We start from the raw sequence: 20,571 nt of genomic DNA on the forward strand, positions 1-20,571 counted from the left end.
AGGAAAGTTAATGGTGCACGAAAAGAAAAAACACCTATCATCATGTTGTGTGTTGGTAATTAGTGTATTACTATAGTATTTTGTAAGGCAAAATTTTAAATGATGATCTTACCTTTCTCTTAAAATGTTCCTAATTTTAATATTAAGATCCTAAATTCCTTTTTATGTGTTGTGTTTTCTTTTTCAGACATTTATAGTATTGAATAAAGGGAAAGCAATCTCTCGATTCAGTGCCACCCCTGCCCTGTACATTTTAACTCCCTTCAACCCTATTAGAAAATTAGCTATTAAGATTTTGGTACATTCATATCCTTTTTTCAAATAGTTGCTTGTTAAGATTTTGTTCTTTGACTGAATTATTAATCTGGAAATTTAAAAAAAAATCATGTGCTTGGAAATGTTACATGCTCCTTTTTTTCATTCCTCTTACTCAACTGTTCGCATATTGCAAATGGGATCATAGGTAAGTGAACCCCTTTACCTCATCTTCTAGTTGTTCCCCCCTTCCTGACTCACTGCTTCTTCCTTTCTTCTGTCCTTTTCTGCTTCCTTCTGAATTGCTGCTACATCTAATTCATTCATTAATATTGATTATGTTGCCAAGTCCTCCTTTTACACGTCTTCATATTTTACAATGTTTTGCAATGGGTGAACTCCATGAGCTAATTCTCCTTACTGCTTTCACATTTGGAAAATATGTAAATGATCTGAATTGCACAATTTTATATCTTTTTGATCTGAGTTGTACTACTTTCTGTTTTTTATTTGAAAGCTTTGAGTTAGTAAATGCTTACAGTTGTGATTGTATGCATACTAGCCTTTCAGATATCTCTCTAATTTTGTTCCCCACCAGCATCCCACTGATTTTCTATGTTCTCTTCTCTTCTCTTTCCTTCCTTCCTTCTTTCCTGCCTTCCTTCCTCCTTCTTTTTTCTTTTCTTTTCTTTTTATCTCTTCTCCCTCTCTTTCTTTCTCGCTCTCTCTCTTTCTCAGTTGTTCCTGTGTTTTATTCAAGTCAAAGATTCTGCTACAACTGGCTTTCTCCAAAGGCTTATTGTCTGTCAAACCATACACATCCTCATTTTATTCTTCATTCTCCTTATTGAAGTAGCAATATCCTGGAAGTGAGATTGATGACACGTTGGTGGGAGATGGTAATCTGATTTACTCCTAGAAGTTAAATAGAGTAGTTGTGAATGAGAGATTTTATTTTAGGTAAGACAGTGGTCTGACTGACAGCCAGCCCTGGGAAAACCAGGGAAGCCAAGGTTTGGAAGACTGGGGTCTTGCCAGGCAGGGGCATTTACAGGAAGAACACTTAAACCTTGGGATGAAGATTGATATGCATCAGGAACCAGAGGTAAGGTTCCTGAAGGGGGAAGTGTAATCTAAGCAGAGTCTCAAGGCAACTTTTAATGTTTCTTCTTTAGAAAGGGTCATTGCCTGGGGTTCCATGACACGATCAGGCCAGGGATTCCATGACATGGTGAGACTTTTGGTGTAAAAGCCTACTTTCTGCAGTAATCCAAGAAAATGTTTGAATTAGATAAAATGAGGAATTCAGGATGTGGGATAAGCTTGGTATAGGGAACTCATTTCAGTTCTGGGTGGAGGGGCTGTAAATCACGTCCCCAGACTTGCCAGGCAGTGTGGTAAATGATGTTTTCAGAAGCATGACATTTTAGAATTCAGTCTCCCTTCAACATCTAATTTGTTTCTTTTCCTCCCTGTGTTCTTTGCATAGACATCAGCATATTTTAATTTGTTATTTCTTTTATGCTTTAAGATTTAATAATTTTTTGAATTACCTAAAGGAATAGCATTTCTTTATTTCTATTTTTCTAGAAAGAAAGCCCAATGGTTTGGGGCATAAAGTTTTTTAAGTTGGCATTAGAAATGAATAATAAAGTTGAGATTTAGATTTGGGTCTCCTGGATTATAAATTATGGTCTATTATTACGTTTTGGGTATTTGTAATCTTTGCACTAAATAAATCTTTCCATAAATTATTTATTTTATTATCAGATAACTATACACTTTATGTAAACTTTATTTTTATATGAAATTCTGTGAAAACTCAAACTTATGTCCAGTGCTCTATTAAGAGTAGATAACTAGGAGAGTATGCATTGAAAAATAAGTGATTACTGAGTCAGAGGTTAGAAAATCAGATGCGAAACAAGTAAAGTGGAAGGGCTGAATAGGTCAGAAAAAAAAAAAAAAAACTATTTTTCCTGAATCTGAGTGATGGGATGGAATTAAGAAAGCCTAATATTAAAGGAAAAAAAAAACAGTTTTTACTTTAAACCTTTTGTGTGGAGATCATGTATTTTTTCGAAAGTGTCATGAAAGCCATCATCTCACTCCAGAAAATCCTAGGAAGTTAGGGAACCCATGAGTCCTAAAGACCGTTTGTGAAAAGAGACTCCTATTGGTAGAGGGCAAGGACAGTTTTAGAAGTTTTGATCATAAGATCCAGGTATTAAAGACATAGTTTATGGTGCTCTCTGGGAATTAGACTACTTGAATTTGAGGGTTTTCACTTGCTTCCCAGAAGAAAGAAAATCTTCAAGGGGCAGAGTTGTTTGGAGACCTGCTGTAATGTGAGTTAGATGAAAGCAGTCAGGCAAATCTATTAAGATTTGCTAACGTGGGGGCACCTGGGTGGCTCAGTGGGTTAAAGCCTCTGCCTTCAGCTCAGCTCAGGATCTCAGGGTCCTGGGATGGAGTCCTGCATCAGGCTCTCTGCTCAGCAGGGAGCCTGCTTCTTCCTCTTTCTCTCTGCCTGCCTCTCTGCCTACTTATAATCTCTGCCTGTCAAATAAAATAAATAAAATCTTAAAAAAAAAAGATTTGCTAAAGTGAACAGTCAGATGCTTACAAATGGTGTTAAGCCACAAATTTCTTCTAGTGTAGAAAAAAGTAGATTTTTAAAAATCTCTAATTTCCTTAATTAAAATATTATATTTCAGATATTTCATCTTGGAGTAAAGATAAAAGAAAAAGCAAGTGGACCAAAAGTCTGATATAAATAAATTCTTTGTCTTTTGGATAGTAGCATATTTGATGGGAGAGCATAGTAAACTTGGATGGGTGTAATACTGTAGGATTTGTAAGTGATTCTGCTAGTAATTTTGTCTTTTATTCTTCCCAGCATAAGCCCTATGCTCAAATCTTGGTTTTCTGACTTCAAGCACATGCCTTTTGCTCTAAAGTTAAAATGCTTGGAGATGATGATGGTGGGTTGGGACACAGTTAAGAGGTCATTGTATATTTATTATCATTAATTTATAAATCAGAAAATGTCCATTCACAATAAAGAAATTTGTATTTTAGGCCTAGCCTAATACCTCTATTTCTAAAGAAAATCCTGTCTCATTTGTTAAAGAGCTGTTATCTTCATTAGGAGCTGTTGAATATCAAATTAGCTTTGTTTTTTGACTTTGGCAGAATGAGAACTTATACTTATGCTTACTATATTTGTGCCAGGGTGTATTTTAAAAGCTGAAAATGCTTTTGCTATGCCTAATATCTTGTTTTGGTAGTTAAATAAAATATGGTTATATTTTCTATATAGTAAACTAGTTAAAAATGATCCATATTCCTTAAAATTTCTTATCAGAGTTTTAAATGTGTTTCATGGCAGTTTTTATTATTTTAGATTAATATGCATATTCTACCTTATTTTGCTTTTGTTTGCAAATATTTATGAAGTTCCTAATATATGGCAGGTGTTCTTCTAGACATTGCAATGCGGCACTGAGCATGACAGAATTCCTGCTTTCATGTAGTTATTATGGTCAGTATATGTGTGTGTTTGAGAGGACAAAGATGAGAAAAATCCTATGCCAACTCATGATAAGAGCTATTAAGAAAATAAAACTGTGTAAAAAGAGAAAAATGGCAAGGTACTATTTTCGATCAGAGAAGTCCTCTCTAAAAAGATACCATCTGAGTAGAGATCAGAAGGAAGGGAGTGAGACATGGAAATCTAGGGAACAGTTAAGTGTGAGGAGAATAGCAAATGTGAAGGCAAAGCATAAAGATAGATGTACAACTGGTGTGCTCAGCAAGGAGCCCAGAGAGATGGGGTGAAGTGGGGAAGGCAGGGTGTAGTGGGATATGAGGTCAATGAGAGCAGAGGGCGGGGTGCAGTTGTAGGCGACAGTAAGGACACCACAAAGTTGGGCTGAATGAGATGTGGAGTGATGATTGAAGGATTTCCAGCAGAAGAAAATCATAACCTGACTCATATTTTATAAATACCACTCTGGGTGCTGGGTGGAGAATAGACTGCATGGAGGAAAAGGTTGGGAGATTGATTGGGAACCTCCTTCCATTATGAAGACAACAGATGCTGGTGGCTTGGACTATGGTAGACACAGTGAGGGTGGCAAAAAGGCATCAAAGTTAGATGTGTTTTGCAGAAGAGCCAACAGGATTTTCTTAGCGATTATTAGATTTGAATGTGTTTTTGAGATGGCTGTTAGACATTCAGGGGAGGAGCTGAGTACCTGGATGGAAATAGAAATCTGGAGTTCAGGAAAGCGTAGGGCTGGGGATAAAACTTTGGAAGACATCGGTATTTAATGGTATTTAAAGTCATAACAAAGATCTGTGACACCCCAAATAACACAACTGTTCAGACTGCCTGTCATTCACACAGGATAGAAAAATGAAAAACAGCTTTTGGTATCAGAAAACCTGGATTCAGACCCACCTCTGAGATTTACCTATTGCTCTATGACCTTGGGCCAAGGTATTAAAACTGTTTTGAATCTCGGTTTCTCCATCTATGAAATTGGAGTCAAAATTAATACATTAATAATAATAAAATGTATGCGAAGTACCTGGCATCATGACTAACACCTGGTAGGTACTTGATAAGTGGTTGCTATGATAGCTGTTTTTGGTTGTAGTAAGTACAGTTCTAGCAGCAACTACTGCAAGATTAGTAAAGGAAAACTCTCACACTGGTAAGGAATTCCACAAAGAATTCTGTATAAATCACTGTTTTCTCCTTGCTTCACTTTCCCAAGAAAATGTTTTTATGCCACCAGAGTTTGATGCTTTAAGTGACTAAAACATAATGTGATTGTGCGACCTTCTCATTTTGCAGATGATTTATTTAAGTCCCAGAAGTGTTTACTCCCTTTCTAAGGCTACATTTTGTATCAATGGCAGAGCTAAAACTTCAGACCAGGTCTTCTCATTCTCAGCCTAGTGCCCTTTGCATTTTCTGCCTGAGAGAAGAAAACTCTCAGGTATAATGTACTAGGTGCATTGCCAATATCGCTGTCTATATGAATTCCAAAGGTTATTTTCAGTGGCTTCAACTTACTAATTCATTAAATAAGAAGTAGCCTTTTTAGCTCATTCCAAAATTATATAGTATCCACATAGAAATAATAATTAAAAAAAGTTACAGTTTTTCCTGCAAAGAACTATATAGGCCTGTAGGAGAGGAGGGGAATAACTTACGATTTCCATTTCCCCTGATTTTAATTTTTTAAAAAATATTTTATTTATTTATTTGAGAGAGATCATGAGAGGGGAGAAGGTCAGAGGGAGAATCAGACTCCCCATGGAGCTGGGAGCCCTGTGCAGGACTCGATCCTGGGACTCTGGGATCATGACCTGAGCTGAAGGCAGTTGCTTAACCAACTGAGCCACCCAGGCGCCCTCCCCTGCTTTTAATGCTCAAAAGTTATCATGCATTGGGGCACCTGGGTGGCTCAGTGGATTAAAGCCTCTGCCTTTGGTCATGATCAGGTCATGATCTCAGGGTCCTGGGATCGAGCCATGCATCAGACTCTCTGCTTAGCAGGAAACCTGCTTCCCCCTCTCTCTCTGCCTGCCTCTCTGCCTACTTGTGATCTGTCTCTGCCAAAGAAATAAATAAAATCTTTTTAAAAAATTGTTTAAAAAAAGTTATCATACATTATCACATAGTTAGGAAAGATGGTTAATCATAGAATGAAACAACTCAAGAGTTAAAAGTATATTTGTGACCTTTAGTTAATGTTTCTGCTAGCTTAGAAATATGCACTGATAGCTAGAAAGAGGCCTGACCTACTCTGCTTTGAATTTTCTATTTTTATGTTAAGAAAACAAAACAAAACTCTAACATTAAACTGTTTTCTCTGCTAGTTTAGAGTTAAAAATTCCCCTGCAACATCTCTGGATATTATATAACATTACAAAGTCCCTGAACAGACTCACAAACAACGACCTCCCCTTCTTTAAGAATAATAAAGAAATGCCCTACATTTTATATTCAATAAGCATGTGATTAATAGTAATAAAAATAACTGTATTCTCTAAGGAAAGCATTAGTACTGTATTTACATAAGAAAATTAAACATCCAAGAATTAAGCAACTTGCTCAAACTCCTGTGGTTGGTCAAGGATACATCTGGTCTGTCCTTCAGTGCGATAAAGCTCATGTTGCTCCATCCTATCTTCACAGAGCTAGGGATAGGCATGCCAGTATTTTAAATATTCAGATTTCATGTCAAAGGGTACATGAACCATATGCAGTACAAACTTGAAGTTTCTTTTCATCATATACACACAGAAAATACTTTAGATTTGCCAACCAGCAGTATCAATCAAAGGTTAACACATTTTACCTGGTAGAAACAAATTAATAGATTAAAAGGATCATTTTTCTCCTGAAATTTTTTAAGGTTAGTCTGCCTCTATTATATTTTATATACGAAGGCTCTTAAGGAAATATTGTTCTGGGATACATTATTCTTTTGAAAAATATACTTTGTTGATGTTTTTGGCCCATATATTCAGAAAATAATGTAGGATTTACACATTTTATTACTGGTTCTTCCTCCTTGAAATCTGCCTTGATGTGGAGTTTCTATACTTTTTCAACGTGTGTTATCATCAAAACAAAATCCGTACCTACATTTTTAAAAATATCTGTATATTTATCATGATTATCTGAAACCCTATAAAAAAGTTACTCCCTAAATTCCAGAAATTTTAGAAGTATGTTACTGATAAAATTAATCCACAGTGATCTCTATAAGTGGATGAATTCTAATACATACCCTATTTAGAGATACCTATTAAATCAAAAGCAGAAAATCTACCTCTAGTTATCTTTTTTGTTTTAAAAGCAAAGTAATTTTATTTGCTTTCCTTTCCTGAGTGCCTGTCAGGATCTTTAACTTAAGTGTATTTTTTTTTAAGATTTTATTTATTTATTTGACAGAGACCACAAGTTGGCAGAGAGGCAGGAGGGGGGTGGGGAGAAGCAGGCTCCCCGCTGAGCAGAGAGCCCAATGTGGGGCTTCATCCCAGGACCCTGGGATCATGACCTTTGCTGAAGATCATGACCTTAACTCACTGAGGCACCAAGACTCCCTTAAGTGTATTTTTAAATTATTAAAAGGATAGTCATGCAATGTGGAAAACTCCTGTATGAGCATAATTGACTTACTAATTGTGACTTATGGGACAATAATCATTCTTTCTGTTGTTTAATAATATTGAAATTTTTTATTTTACTTCATCATATATAATTACATTCTACCATTATAAAGAGTAAATACCTCTTAAGGGTCATAAAACCATGACTCAGATCATCATGTGACATAAATCCCATGAGGCTATTAATTTCCACCTATGTTTGCCTTCCTACTCGCTTTCAAAAAACAAAGTATAGAAACTTGTGTACTCAGTATACATGAAGACAAATTTCATGCTGTATTTTTATCCCATATCATATCAACACCTCATCAGAAACCATTAAAAAGGAAAAATGTTATTCTATTTAGTAACAAATGGGTTGCAAAATTTATTTCATTCAGTCGTCGACTATGCAAAATGATCAGGATTTAGCGGTGAACACTACAGACATGGTGTCTGTCCCCACGAAGTTGACAGTCTAGTAGAAGAAAAGATCAGCATTAAAATTAGTCATTGGAAGAATAATATAAGATGCTATGGGGTTATAGAACTGGTAGACTTAAACAGGTGAGGTATTATGGCGAGTAACTTTCTACCAGAAATCTTTTTCAAAATAAGTACTATGAGTTGGCTACAGTGTGGTATGGAGCATTTCCAAGGAGAAGAGGTGGCATTTGCAAAGACCCTTATCTGAGAAAGAGAATATTTCATTAAATGATCTAAAACAATTATGGTATCATGGGAGAGTGCAATTAAGAGTGAGCAATACAGAAAAAAAAGTAAAGTGTGCAAAACTAGGGGAGTAGACAAGGTTCAGACATTCTGGAATCTAGACTGTGTTAAGACATTTGATCATCATCTTAAGAATCATGGAAAATTATTGAAATCCTCTGAATTACACTTATACAAGTCATTTTAGTACAGTGTGCAGAATGTATTGTAAAGAACTTAGCATGGATTCGGAAACACCAGTTTGGAGGAAACTGCAATAATCTAAGTTATACTTGGTGGCAGGGACTATGTAGTGATGTGGGGATGCAAAAGTACACCGAATTCAGTGACAGCAAGTAGAATTGACAGTATTTGGTGCTAAATTGGGTTTAGAGGTTTAGGGAGAGAGAAAAATCCAGGATTGCATCTAGGTTCCTGGCTAGATCCTGGGACATTCTATAAGATACAGAGATGTCAAAGGAGCAGTGTGGGGGCAGTGTGAAAAGAAGGAATTGGGGAGATGGGAAGGGCGGGATGAAAAGATTTTACTTCAGTTTTAGAACTCAGTCTTGGGGCGCCTGGGTGGCTCAGTCATTAAGCGGCTGGCTGCCTTTGGCTCAGGTTATGATCCCAGGGTCCTGGGATCGAGCCCCACATCATGCTCCCTGCTCAGTGGGAAACCTGCTTCTCCCTCTCCCACTCCCCCTCCTTGTGTTCCCTCTCTTGCTGTCTCTCTGTCTGTTAAATAAGTAAATAAAATCTTTAAAAAAAGAACTCAGAATCTTTTAAATGATTTTGAAGTATCAGTGAGACACATAGTGCAGATGCCATTTGAACATTTGACTATGTAGAGTTCAGAAGAGGCGTCTGACCTAGAGAGAAGTAGTTGAAATGGTGGGTACATAAATGACGCTTGAACCTATGTTTGTTGATGAACTCTGCTAGGATGAATATAGCAAGAGAGGGGAGAAATGGCTGAGATAACCTATCTCCTTTTCAAAAGGCAATTGCAACATTTCCAAGGATGCAAAAAAATGTTGCCCATAAGGCACGAGGAAACCAGAGAATTGGGATTTCAATAAAGGGAAGAGAAGAAAACTTAATGAAAGAGGGAAGAATTTTCCTTGCAGAATTCTGCTGAGAGAGCAAGTCAAGTAAGAAAAACATTGCCCTTTCATTTAGTGACAAAACATGAAGTGTATGCCATCTTTAGGAAAAAAGCTAGTAAGCTGAGGATGTGCTGGATACATGAGAAAGAAAAAAAGATAAATGGCTCTTTCAAGAAGTTTGGCTGTGAAATGGAGAAAAGTTAGGACTGTAAATACTTTAAGAGAATTCAGGATTACAAGAAAGTGTGACCTCCCCCAAGACAAGAGAGGCCTAAGCAAGTTTATATTGAAGTTCCCACTAGGGTGGGAGATAATAAAGATAAAAGAAAAAAGAGAGAAGAGATTTCTGAAGTATTTTGGAAAGAAGGTGTCCAGAATGTGAAGTGGGGAGCATTGAAAACTTTCCCCATTGAGACAGGAAGGAAGAAAGGATAGGTCCAGAAGGCTCCAGATAAGTTTATCAGATTGGGAGTTGGAAATAGAGATCCAGGGCGCCTGGGTGGCTCAGTGGGTTAAGCCGCTGCCTTCGGCTCAGGTCATGATCTCAGGGTCCTGGGATCGAGTCCCGCATCGGGCTCTCTGCTTGGCAGGGAGCCTGCTTCCTTCTCTCTCTCTGCCTGCCTCTCTGCCTACTTGTGATCTCTCTCTGTCAAATAAATAAATAAAATCTTTAAAAAAAAAAAAAAAGAAATAGAGATCCAATACTGCTCTCTGAGTGAAGTAGGTAATAGGACATCAGCTTCAGGTGGGGAGGGAAAGAGGAAGAGAGTTGGAGGTCAGAGGAGACTGGAGAATGGAATTGCCTTTGCAGAGGATCAGAGATGGTGTTAAGGACTACAGGTCTGTGTAGAGGACTGGCCAGGTTCAGAACCATGAATTTAGAATGGTGCCAATCTGTTGAAAGGTGTTGTTTTCTCCCGTAGGACCTAACAAACTAGCAGACATGGAAGATCTAGTTTTATATGCCAACAGCAAACCATCTTACATTTTATCTTTTTGTTTATTTCTAGCAATTAAGGAAAAGTAGGTGTTTCTTCTTTGAAATGCTGTTTTTCTAAAGTGTTCTCTAGGTTCTAGTGCCCTCACATGGCTGATCTATGTCATTCACTTAGGACTATTTTTAATGTGGATGCATTAAACAAGCATGTACCTTATATCAATAACAAATGTGCTATTTGTTAGCAAAAATGAAAAATGAATTGTGGCTTTGACTAACAGCAGTTGTAGGTGCAAAGAAACTTCCATTATAGATTAATGCAACACTGGCTATTCAGTGTCCTAGTTGACGGTACTTAAAATCATATTACTATTTTGTTTTGTGTAAGTAATGTGAAAACTTATAACAAAAATTAAGAGTAAGAAGGGCTATGAACAGCACCTACTCAATTTCTGGGATTTTTATCATTGTGTCTAAGTTTACATTGCTAAAGATTGTCATTTTACATAATTGCAACTGAATCTTTCTTGTGCTTTTTCTTAACTATGAAAGCCATTTTAATTATCTGACTACCAAATATTTTCTCAGTTTTTGTTGTTTTTCAGTATAAAGGAAAGTGAAGGGTATTGGCTGTGTCTACAAAGCCAAAGTAAGAAACAGTGACACAACCAGATGTTTGTTATAAGGAATGTTCTCTATGATTCAGGAAGGCAATTTATTGAGCATCTTTTCTTTACCAGGCACATGAAGTGCAGGAGTTTTTGTTTATTTTAACTAATTTGATCCTCACAGCAATCTTGTGAAATGGTTATTTTTTCTCACTTTTATAGTAAATTGAACCAAGTTTTAGGTACATTAGTAAATAATTTCGCCACAGTTATAAACCCAAGAATGCCATCACTAATAAAAGCCATCTTTTCGTACTATTCAAAATTTTATGAGCAATTACTGTATATTATACACTCCATACAAAAAGGATCATATTAAAATCACTTTGCCAGAATGATCCTTAGAATGGAATTATAATGCATTTGAGTAATCACTTAAATTCTTTTGTAGAGTTTTTGTCATAGTTTACAGACATGCTGAACTTGCAGTTCAGTTGTTGAGGTAAATCTGTCATTTAAAAAACTTAAATTGATAAATTATTTACCAGTGAGCCTCTCTCTTTATATTTAATTATTAAGAAATACCTAAATGGCCTCAGAATATTTGAAGGCTTGGCCTGACATGGCCTAAATGTGTGGCTGTTGAATTACAGAAATGGAAAAGATGGACTCAATAAAATAATAATAATAAGGGCATAAAAATTCTAAGCTTCATGGTGTAAAAGGCATGGTGGGGCATAAAAGTGAGATTTTTCCACTGTATTTTGTCTTCCTTGACAATACTCTTCTACTTTATTCAATGTGCTCATTATGTGCACTATTCTCACCAACTGTGTATTTATGACCATGAGTAACCCTCCAGACTGGACAAAGAATGTGGAGTAAGTAGAAAATGAAAAATGTTTTTTAATATTGTCATCCCTTCCATTTCAAATTTACTATCTTGAGACCCTGTCACTTTCTTTAGCAAATCATACTAGCTGCTCTAAACCAGACAAGTTTAAACAGTGATTCAGGATTATTTCAACCACTAATTTCCCATAGGACAAAGCTTGCAGTGGCTCACTCATTAGCTGAAATTACTGCACCTGTTTGCCAATATTTGTAGCCCTTTATCTTCCTTGCGAGTCTCATACACATTTGAATATTATCAGTAATTACTAATATCCGGTGATAAAAGTTATACCTAATTTGTATGCTCCTTTTCTCATGGCTATAACCTTTTTTTTCTTGTCTTTCTTTTTTTTTTTTTCTTTTAAGATTTACTTATATATTTTAGAGAGTGGAAGTGGGAGAGGGGTAGAGGGAGAGAGAATCCTTAAGCATACTCCCCAATGAGCCTGACAAGGGGATTGATCTGATAGCCCCGAGATCATGACCTGAGCTGAAATCAAGAGGTTAACCAGTTGAGCCACCCAAGCGCCCTGGCTATCATCTTTCTGTGTTATTATTATATATTTCATGGCTCTTAATGATACATATTTTTTAAACACAATGCTACAGTAATTTGGAGGTTAATACCTATTTATTTAAATCAGGCTGAAAGCCAGTGTATTTCAGGTAATATCATCATATGGAACCATATTATTTGGGCCTTCAAATTAGTTAATGTAGCAAATACAATACTTACTTACTTAGAGTCAATGAGAATGTCTTTCAGAATGTAATATTTCTTTTGCCTTAAACTCTTCCTAAACTTACATCATAGGGAGACTAGTATAGACCCACATGGAAGAGTCTAATTTTTGTTTGTTAAGTTTCCTTTAAGACAGGTACATGTCAATTACCTACTAGTTCTTTAATGTGGACTTGGCTATTTCCTCTCAGGTACACCTTTACAGGAATTTATACTTTTGAATCACTTATAAAAATACTCGCAAGGGGCTTTTGTTTAGAAGATTTCACATTTCTGCGGGATCCATGGAATTGGTTGGATTTCACAGTCATTACTTTTGCGTAAGTATCTTCATACGTTTTCCATCCTGGAATAATAAGTCACTGGTGGGAGCCTATGCTGTATTTCTCCTCAGTGGCCTCCCTTGACAGATCAAGCATTTTTCTTAGTTATCATGTGAACGTAGAATGTTTTTCTTCTAATCAAATGATGCACTTTGGAGAGATTAAGGATCTAGTAGTAAATTGTCTAATTTGGATTCAATTAGCACTGTAAAGTAGTAAAATAAAGTTTCCCAAGTAACATAAACTAAGATTGAAGACAATGCCATTTTTCTCTTAATTGGGAAATCTGATGGCAACGCTCATTGAACTTGAAAAGGTCTTGATGAAAGACCAACATAGACTTAGATTTCCCTAAATTCTGAATAACTCTGATTTAATTCTACAGGTATGTAACAGAATTTGTAAACCTAGGCAATGTTTCAGCTCTTCGAACTTTCAGAGTCTTGAGAGCTTTGAAAACTATTTCTGTAATTCCAGGTAAGAAGAAACTGGTATAAGGTGGTAGGCCCCTTATATCTCCAACTGTTTCTTGTGTTTTGTTATTGTGTTGTGTGTGAACTCCCTATTACAGATATGTGACAGAGTTTGTGGACCTGGGCAATGTCTCAGCGTTGAGAACATTCAGAGTTCTCCGAGCACTGAAAACAATTTCAGTCATTCCAGGTGAGAGCTAGGTTAAACACCGAGGCTGACTTTACTGCATTGGTGTTACAATCACAGCTTTTGTGCATAAGCCTTTTGCTTGTCACACTTCGCAAAGAAATATGTAAAAAAGCAAGAATCAAGACATCATATTTTGGGTGGGTTTGATTCTTTGCTTTTACTTCTTGCTTTCTTTGAAACTGTTCTAAATCAGCCTTTGAGTTTAACAGGTCTTTGCATGAGGCATTTGCAGTAACAGGCTACATGGTTTGCATCCTGTAACATCAAGCTTTCCGCATAGAAGCTAAAGAATGAGGCGTTCAGACTGATGCAAATTTGGCCGTTTAGGTCGAAAACTGGTGATGTTCTTATCTGCAGATAAATGAAAGAGCAAGAGATAGCATGAGTGCTGCATGGGGCTCAGTTTTCAGATGTCTTCCTTTTTTAACCCATACTCAAGCTTGCAGAAATCACAAATATATAACTTCATAGTCCATTGACTTTAAGATTTCTTACTACTCTATTCATACGGATTTTTCTAAAATCAATAAGAGGTTAAGGAGTAAGACATCTGCAAATAAAAGCAAAATATTTACACAAGGTTGATGTTTAAGCATGAATAACAGAATCATTTCTTTTGCTCTAAGGGGTATTTGGAAATACACTTTTGGTTCATTGCCATTCACAGTTTTTCTAACGAACGTTCAAGTTCTGCTTTCATTCATTTTCACCAGCTACAGGCTTTTCATGAAAATGTTATTCAGTCACAAACATTAAACTAATATTTTTGGCATTCTGCATGACATCTTTATTTTCCAGGACAAGCTCATGATGTTTTTGTTGATAACAGAGCTGTTGAATAGTATATCGACATCCCTCCCTCTGATTTCATTCATAGGCCTGAAGACCATTGTGGGGGCCCTGATCCAGTCGGTGAAGAAGCTCTCTGATGTAATGATTCTGACTGTGTTCTGTCTGAGCGTGTTTGCACTAATAGGACTACAGCTGTTTATGGGCAACCTGCGGAATAAATGTTTGCAATGGCCCCCAGATAATTCTTCCTTTGAAATAAACATCACTTCCTTCTTTAATAACTCATTGGATGGGAACGGTACCACTTTCAATAGAACAGTGAGCATGTTTAACTGGGATGACTATATTGAGGATAAAAGTAAGATATACTCTTTTAACCATTAAGTTGCTTAGTCCTTTAGTTAAAGAAATACATATAGTGGAAATTGTCTCAATTTTAATGTAAACTAAATGACTTAACCAATTTAAGATAACACGTGATACAGAAATCAAATGATATTTATGATATGATAATGATATTTTACTCCTTTTTTCTTACCTATCAATCAGTATAATAAAAGTTATCATTTAAAGATGTGTTATCTTTTCCTAAACCAGTGTTGAAAGCAATACCATTTTATTTGGTATTTGGTAAGCATTGATCAAGAAGGAGTTTTCAGTCATGTAGTAAATAAATCAGTAGTTTGAACTATTCAGTGTATTATGCTGAAATGCATTTTTAAGAAGACTGGGAAAATAAGTTGGCCTTATTTGGTTGACTCATGATATGTATTGAGTGCATATGATATATTTGGAAATAGAGAAATCACTCACCAATATGGAAATCTATGTTTGTGTACTCATCAGGAAGTTAAGCAACCACAGTCCAGCCATTCACTTATTGGTGATTAGAAAGTGTAAACTCAAACCTAACCTTTGTTATTGTAATTTATCCCTTTGGTGTCAGTCATTGTTTTAGAGTTGTTTATTAGTTAGTTTGATTTTATTTAGGAATGGACATCAATATAAATGTATGATGCCATATACTTCAGTATAATTTCTTGACACTGAAGTCAGCCTCACTGTCATTTGGATGTCCAAGTGTTTCCCTCTCTGTGCTTTAGCTAGCCAACTCCCATTGGTCTTTTGATTATCAGTATTCTACTGGAATACTTACTCTAAGGTATCCTTCATGGCTTTTGGAACCATATGAAATTTCATCCCTTCTCAAATTATATAATGTTTTAAGAGTTAATATTCCTATGAAGATTTCTATGACAGGGATTAAGATTCATTAAATAAATAGTTTTTTTAAAAAATCTGTTATTTATGGGCTTTCCTACTTATTAATATTATAATAACAGCACAGTGACAATATTTCCACATAAATCTTTTCTCTATTTCTGATTATTTCCTTCAGATAAATTTCTATTAATAGAATTTGGTGGTGGGGGTATCAATGGGTATAACCAGATTAGGGCTATGGAGATAAGAGTGTCAGATTGCTCTCAAGAAAGATCATATACCACTATATACTCCCTACAGAACTGGTCATCTTACTGAACTCTCCTTAATATTGACTATTATTGTATTTTTAAATCTTTTGATAGAAAGAAAAATGAACTGTTCCTTAATTATTATTGCAGTAGAATTTTTAAACTCATGTTTATTAGTATCATTAACAAGTTACATATTTCATATAATGTGAATTATCTGTTGATTTTTTTACCCATTATTTCACCAAGTGATAGTAAATTTTGGAGAATTCATATGAATTCTTTAATTTATCAAGCATGTTAACATTTTGTCCTTTTCTGGCAAATATATTTAACTTGTTTTTCATCTTACTGCTTTTTTTTTAATGCTTAACTGATTTTCATATTTAGGCAATATAGTCATCAAAATTGTTTTTATTTTTCTCTATTTAAGTTTAGAAAATGCCTCTTAATTCAGAGATCATAAAGATATTCCCTTAGATATTATACATATAGAGGAACCACCTATATATCCTACATAAAAACACTTATACATTCTTTGTATTTTATTAATAGACTTGTGTTTAAATTTTCACTCTTTAAAAATCTAGAAATATTTTTTGGCATATATTGTGATGTAAGGATCTAAAACTTTTTTGCAAAACTCCAGCCCAGATTTCCCTGCATAATATATTAGGGAATTCCTTCAATATAGTCTTTAAGCAGTCTTTAAAACCATTATAATAATTTTTCGTGTGGTATATGTATGTGTTTTAATGTTTGTGTGTTTTTGTATGTGAATATGTATGTTTATGAATGTGTATGTTTTTGAGATCATCTTTGCAACTTATTGAAGTTATATATAAGATTTCCTAAGAATAGAAATTAGATATACTTAGAAAATTATATATCTTCAAAGAAATAAGTTTATCCTGTTCCTTTGAAAGACAGTAATCAAGCCAAAATCCCAAACAATACTTATTTAGAGCATTATAAAAGAGAAAGACTTAACCCCACTTTTCACAGGAAAGTAGGTAAAATTGGTAGGGAAAAAGTCTGAATCTATTTTGAGTCCATGCAAAAAAGTACTTATAAAGTAAAATTTTACTTGCATGGAGGCAATTTGAAGCAACAAGCCTTCCCTTTCTCTCACTTTTTGTGCCAAACAGCCTAATTTGGCAATTCTTTTTTTGAAGTATCCCAAGCCATTTGAGTTTATATTTGCAATAAATGCTGATAAGAGAATGCTATAATAGCTATTCTTTCCCCAAAATATTCTTTTTAAAACAGATTTTCTAAGCACTTGTTTAAATAAAAATTTTATATTTTGATATTTGTTTAGTATTCAATTATTAACATATTTTCATTTAGCCATATGCATATTTATTATTTTGTCCATTTCATTATGGTTGAAAAATTATGAGGTTTATTACTTGAACACAACGGCTGAAGTGTTTCGAGCACTTTTTTAATGATTCTTTCTATTCCTCACTCTTTAAATAGGTCACTTTTACTTTTTGGAAGGGCAAAATGATGCTCTGCTTTGTGGCAACAGCTCAGATGCAGGGTAAGTGATGTTTTGTATTGAGTTTCAGGCCACACTGCTCCATTGGCCCCCAAAACTTGCCACATCCCACCCATCCAACCCTCCCTCCCTCCTCATTCAGAGCCCTCCATAAATTCCACTTCACGCTGATTCTCAAAATAGCTGAAATAAGTGTGGATTCTCACTTCCTTCACACACTCATATGTGGCAATTGTTTTTCCGTACTAGGTCACAGCTAATCTTCCAAATTAGTTCAATGGAAAATAGAAAGGCAGTACATATGTATTAGAAGATTAAGTTAATGGAATTCATAAGCATGTACTTTTGTAAGTGTGATATTTTATATATGCTAATGTGGTCTCCATGGCTTCAAATGTAAGATCTCTGAAGATAATGTCAGTATCTGAGTCATGGTGAGTGTATGTCGAGCATATTTTAGCAAAGTGCTTAAGAGCACAGTCTGCAAAGTTTGCATGGATTCAATCCTGACTCTACAAAATAACACTCCCTCCCCTTGCCTTAGTTTCCTCCAGTGACAAATGGGTATAATAATAGAGTTTCTGTGAGGATTAAATGGATTAGCAGATATATAGCTATGATAGCATTCAATAATGCTTTTGATTATTATGATTGACATGTGAACTTTGTTATAAAGAAGTATTGGCACTAGGAGCTAAAGCCTAGGAAAATTCAGAGAAATAATTACCTTTCCCTATTTGACAAGAATTTAGAACCATAGAAGAAGTTTAGTGTTCTTCAGTGGAAGATGGTGTTGTGGACATTAATAACTAATCCCTGTAGCAGAATTTCCAGTGGTAACAGACTTTCCATTTAGTTCATCTGATAAATATTGTGCTGCCTTTTTCTCCAAACCCAGTAATTAAGTTGAACAGGATAATTTTAATTCCTTGTCTGTACCATACTAAATGCTTTACATAGAATATCTTATTCAACGCTTGTGTATTTGTAAGGCAGGTTCTGTTATTAGCCCTTTCTCACATATGAGATGCCTGAAGATTAGCAAAGTTAGGAAACTTAACTCAAGATCATGCATCCCAGGAGTGTCAGGCACAATACTGGGGCCAGGTTTGACTTGATCATTAAAGTCATAGCTATGAAATCTTCACTGTGCAGAGACATTCCCTCCTCTCCATGTGCTCCTATCCATCCTTCCATCGCCCCTCTTCTCTACTGCCACACACACACTCTGCATCTAGATATCTTCAGTGAAAATCAATTTTTTTCCGTGTTGACTTATTCTTCTATTCATTTTACAAGTCTCCAAAGATATTAATCATGGTAGGTTACTTTTATATGGAGACATAATAAATATAATGACAATTATGAATCACGGAGAAATCCACAAATAGACCTAATATATTCTGTTATTATGTAAATCAGTCCACATAGTGTTGGGTTAAGTGATGGGTATGGTGAGAGAAATCTGTTTTCCCTACTGTCATATAAAGTCGACATTAGAATCTGTAGAAACAGGGAAGTCACCCAGCAGACTTGCAGTACTGACCTTTTCTTTTAATCTAATTACAGCCAATGTCCAGAAGGATACATCTGTGTTAAGGCTGGTAGAAACCCCAACTATGGCTATACAAGCTTTGACACCTTTAGTTGGGCCTTCTTATCCTTATTTCGTCTCATGACTCAAGACTTCTGGGAAAACCTTTACCAACTGGTGAGAACAGATAAAAAGATTCTTTTGGAAGCATGAAATACTGAGATCAAGGGAATTGCTGTACAATACTGTATTACTTGGAGTGTGAGCTTTTAGCATCTATATAAAATTTAATAAAATATCTCTTGTATTTTTACAGACACTACGTGCTGCTGGGAAAACATATATGATATTTTTTGTACTGGTTATTTTCTTGGGCTCATTCTACCTTATAAATTTAATCCTGGCTGTGGTGGCCATGGCCTATGAGGAACAGAATCAGGCAACTCTTGAGGAAGCCGAACAGAAAGAAGCTGAATTTCAACAGATGCTTGAACAGTTAAAAAAGCAACAAGAAGAAGCTCAGGTATTGTTAGCAAGAGCATAGAGCTCTTGTGTTTGTTGATTCAATGCTCTGACCACACTGAGGTCAGGGCATTTACCACACAAAACCAGCAGTGGATAACAGTAACATTTGAAACATGTCATATGTGTTTGGTGTTAAGAGCATGTTAGATTTTTAGGTTATTATTTTATGTTGATGGTTACTGTCAATGGTGATGACATCAAAACATGGAGAGTTAGAATTGCTTTATTGACTTTTTTTTCCCTCCCTTGTGACTCCTCATTTATTCAGGCTCACAAAGTATTTAGACCTATATGCCCTCAATTGAAGTATTTTCTTAATGCTCTGAGGAAGAGGAATTTGTTATAGTTGCTTCTTCATTAGTGTCAGTAGAGGTGGGAAAGGTCATAAAACCAGATTCAAACTGAGATTATTTCCTGGAACCTGGAAGAGTGAGGACCCATTTAATATTTATTTTTTATTTGAAGGGTATTTAATACAAGTTTATGGGTCGCTTAAAGAAAATCCTGGTATGTAAATGTAGGAAATCACTACATTCTCTGCCTCCTATCCTATAAAAATAATTTAATTTGGATTTGATGAGACTTCAAAATAATACAAGAATTGCTCTAATTTTATTCGCTCGACTTCATGGCATTAACTAATCCAAGTGCCTATTTTTGGCTTCTCTTGGATCTTGACTGCAGTTCCCTTTTAATACTGAGTATCCTAAATATTTAATAAAGGTCAGATAGATAAGATATACTGGGGTAACAGCAACAAGATAGAATATAATAGATTTCCCCAAACTGCACTTTAATAATTTAGAAATTTATTCAGATGCCATGATCTGGGATTCATATATGTATATATGTTCTATAATGTATTTTTGATGTATATTTCTTAGTGAAATACCCCCACTTAAGTCATAGACAGAAGTTTATCAAACTAAAATACTTAATTGAATAAAATTCAATAACTTAGGCTGGCACTAAAAATTTATTGTCAAGTAGATGTGTGATGGATCAGGTTAAAATAGGGAACTTTAATTCTTAAATTCTTTCCTTCTTCATACAGTGATTAAGTCATGGAAATTTTGTTAAGATATTTGAGTGTCTTGCTCATATTGTTGAATAATTAGAGAGCATAGTGAGAAGCCAGAGCTTTAAAGTTTCCATCAAAGTCACATGTATCATCTTCCATGTGTCTTTTGAATGTAACTCTTTAATTGGTTTAATGACAATGCATGGTTTTCCAAAATATGGACCAGAATGGAGAATTGCTTCTCAAGGTCATATTCATGATACTGAAGACGATTAACTAGTAAACAGGGAGAGAGTTTTTCAAGG

General features: G+C 35.3%; 1 protein-coding gene across 4 annotated transcripts in view; it reads left to right on the plus strand.

The window, feature by feature from the left end:
* LOC122902548 (sodium channel protein type 2 subunit alpha) overlaps window positions 1–20,571 on the plus strand; it is a 140,862-nt gene that overhangs the window by 56,735 nt on the left and 63,556 nt on the right. For 3 of the 4 annotated variants that reach the window (XM_044242244.1, XM_044242245.1, XM_044242243.1), the window contains 8 exons: window positions 188–306; window positions 11,585–11,674; window positions 12,621–12,749; window positions 13,324–13,415; window positions 14,293–14,565; window positions 17,165–17,228; window positions 18,756–18,897; window positions 19,037–19,243. In XM_044242244.1, the coding sequence (XP_044098179.1) occupies window positions 188–306; window positions 11,585–11,674; window positions 12,621–12,749; window positions 13,324–13,415; window positions 14,293–14,565; window positions 17,165–17,228; window positions 18,756–18,897; window positions 19,037–19,243 (1,116 nt within the window). Of the gene's footprint in view, window positions 1–187; window positions 307–11,584; window positions 11,675–12,620; window positions 12,750–13,137; window positions 13,230–13,323; window positions 13,416–14,292; window positions 14,566–17,164; window positions 17,229–18,755; window positions 18,898–19,036; window positions 19,244–20,571 lie in introns of all 4 variants that reach the window. The other variant, XM_044242246.1, reaches the window with a different exon arrangement.

Source organism: Neovison vison, chromosome 3 (genome assembly GCF_020171115.1).
Source record: "Neovison vison isolate M4711 chromosome 3, ASM_NN_V1, whole genome shotgun sequence".
In the NCBI taxonomy this organism is placed as follows: Eukaryota; Metazoa; Chordata; class Mammalia; order Carnivora; family Mustelidae; genus Neogale; species Neogale vison.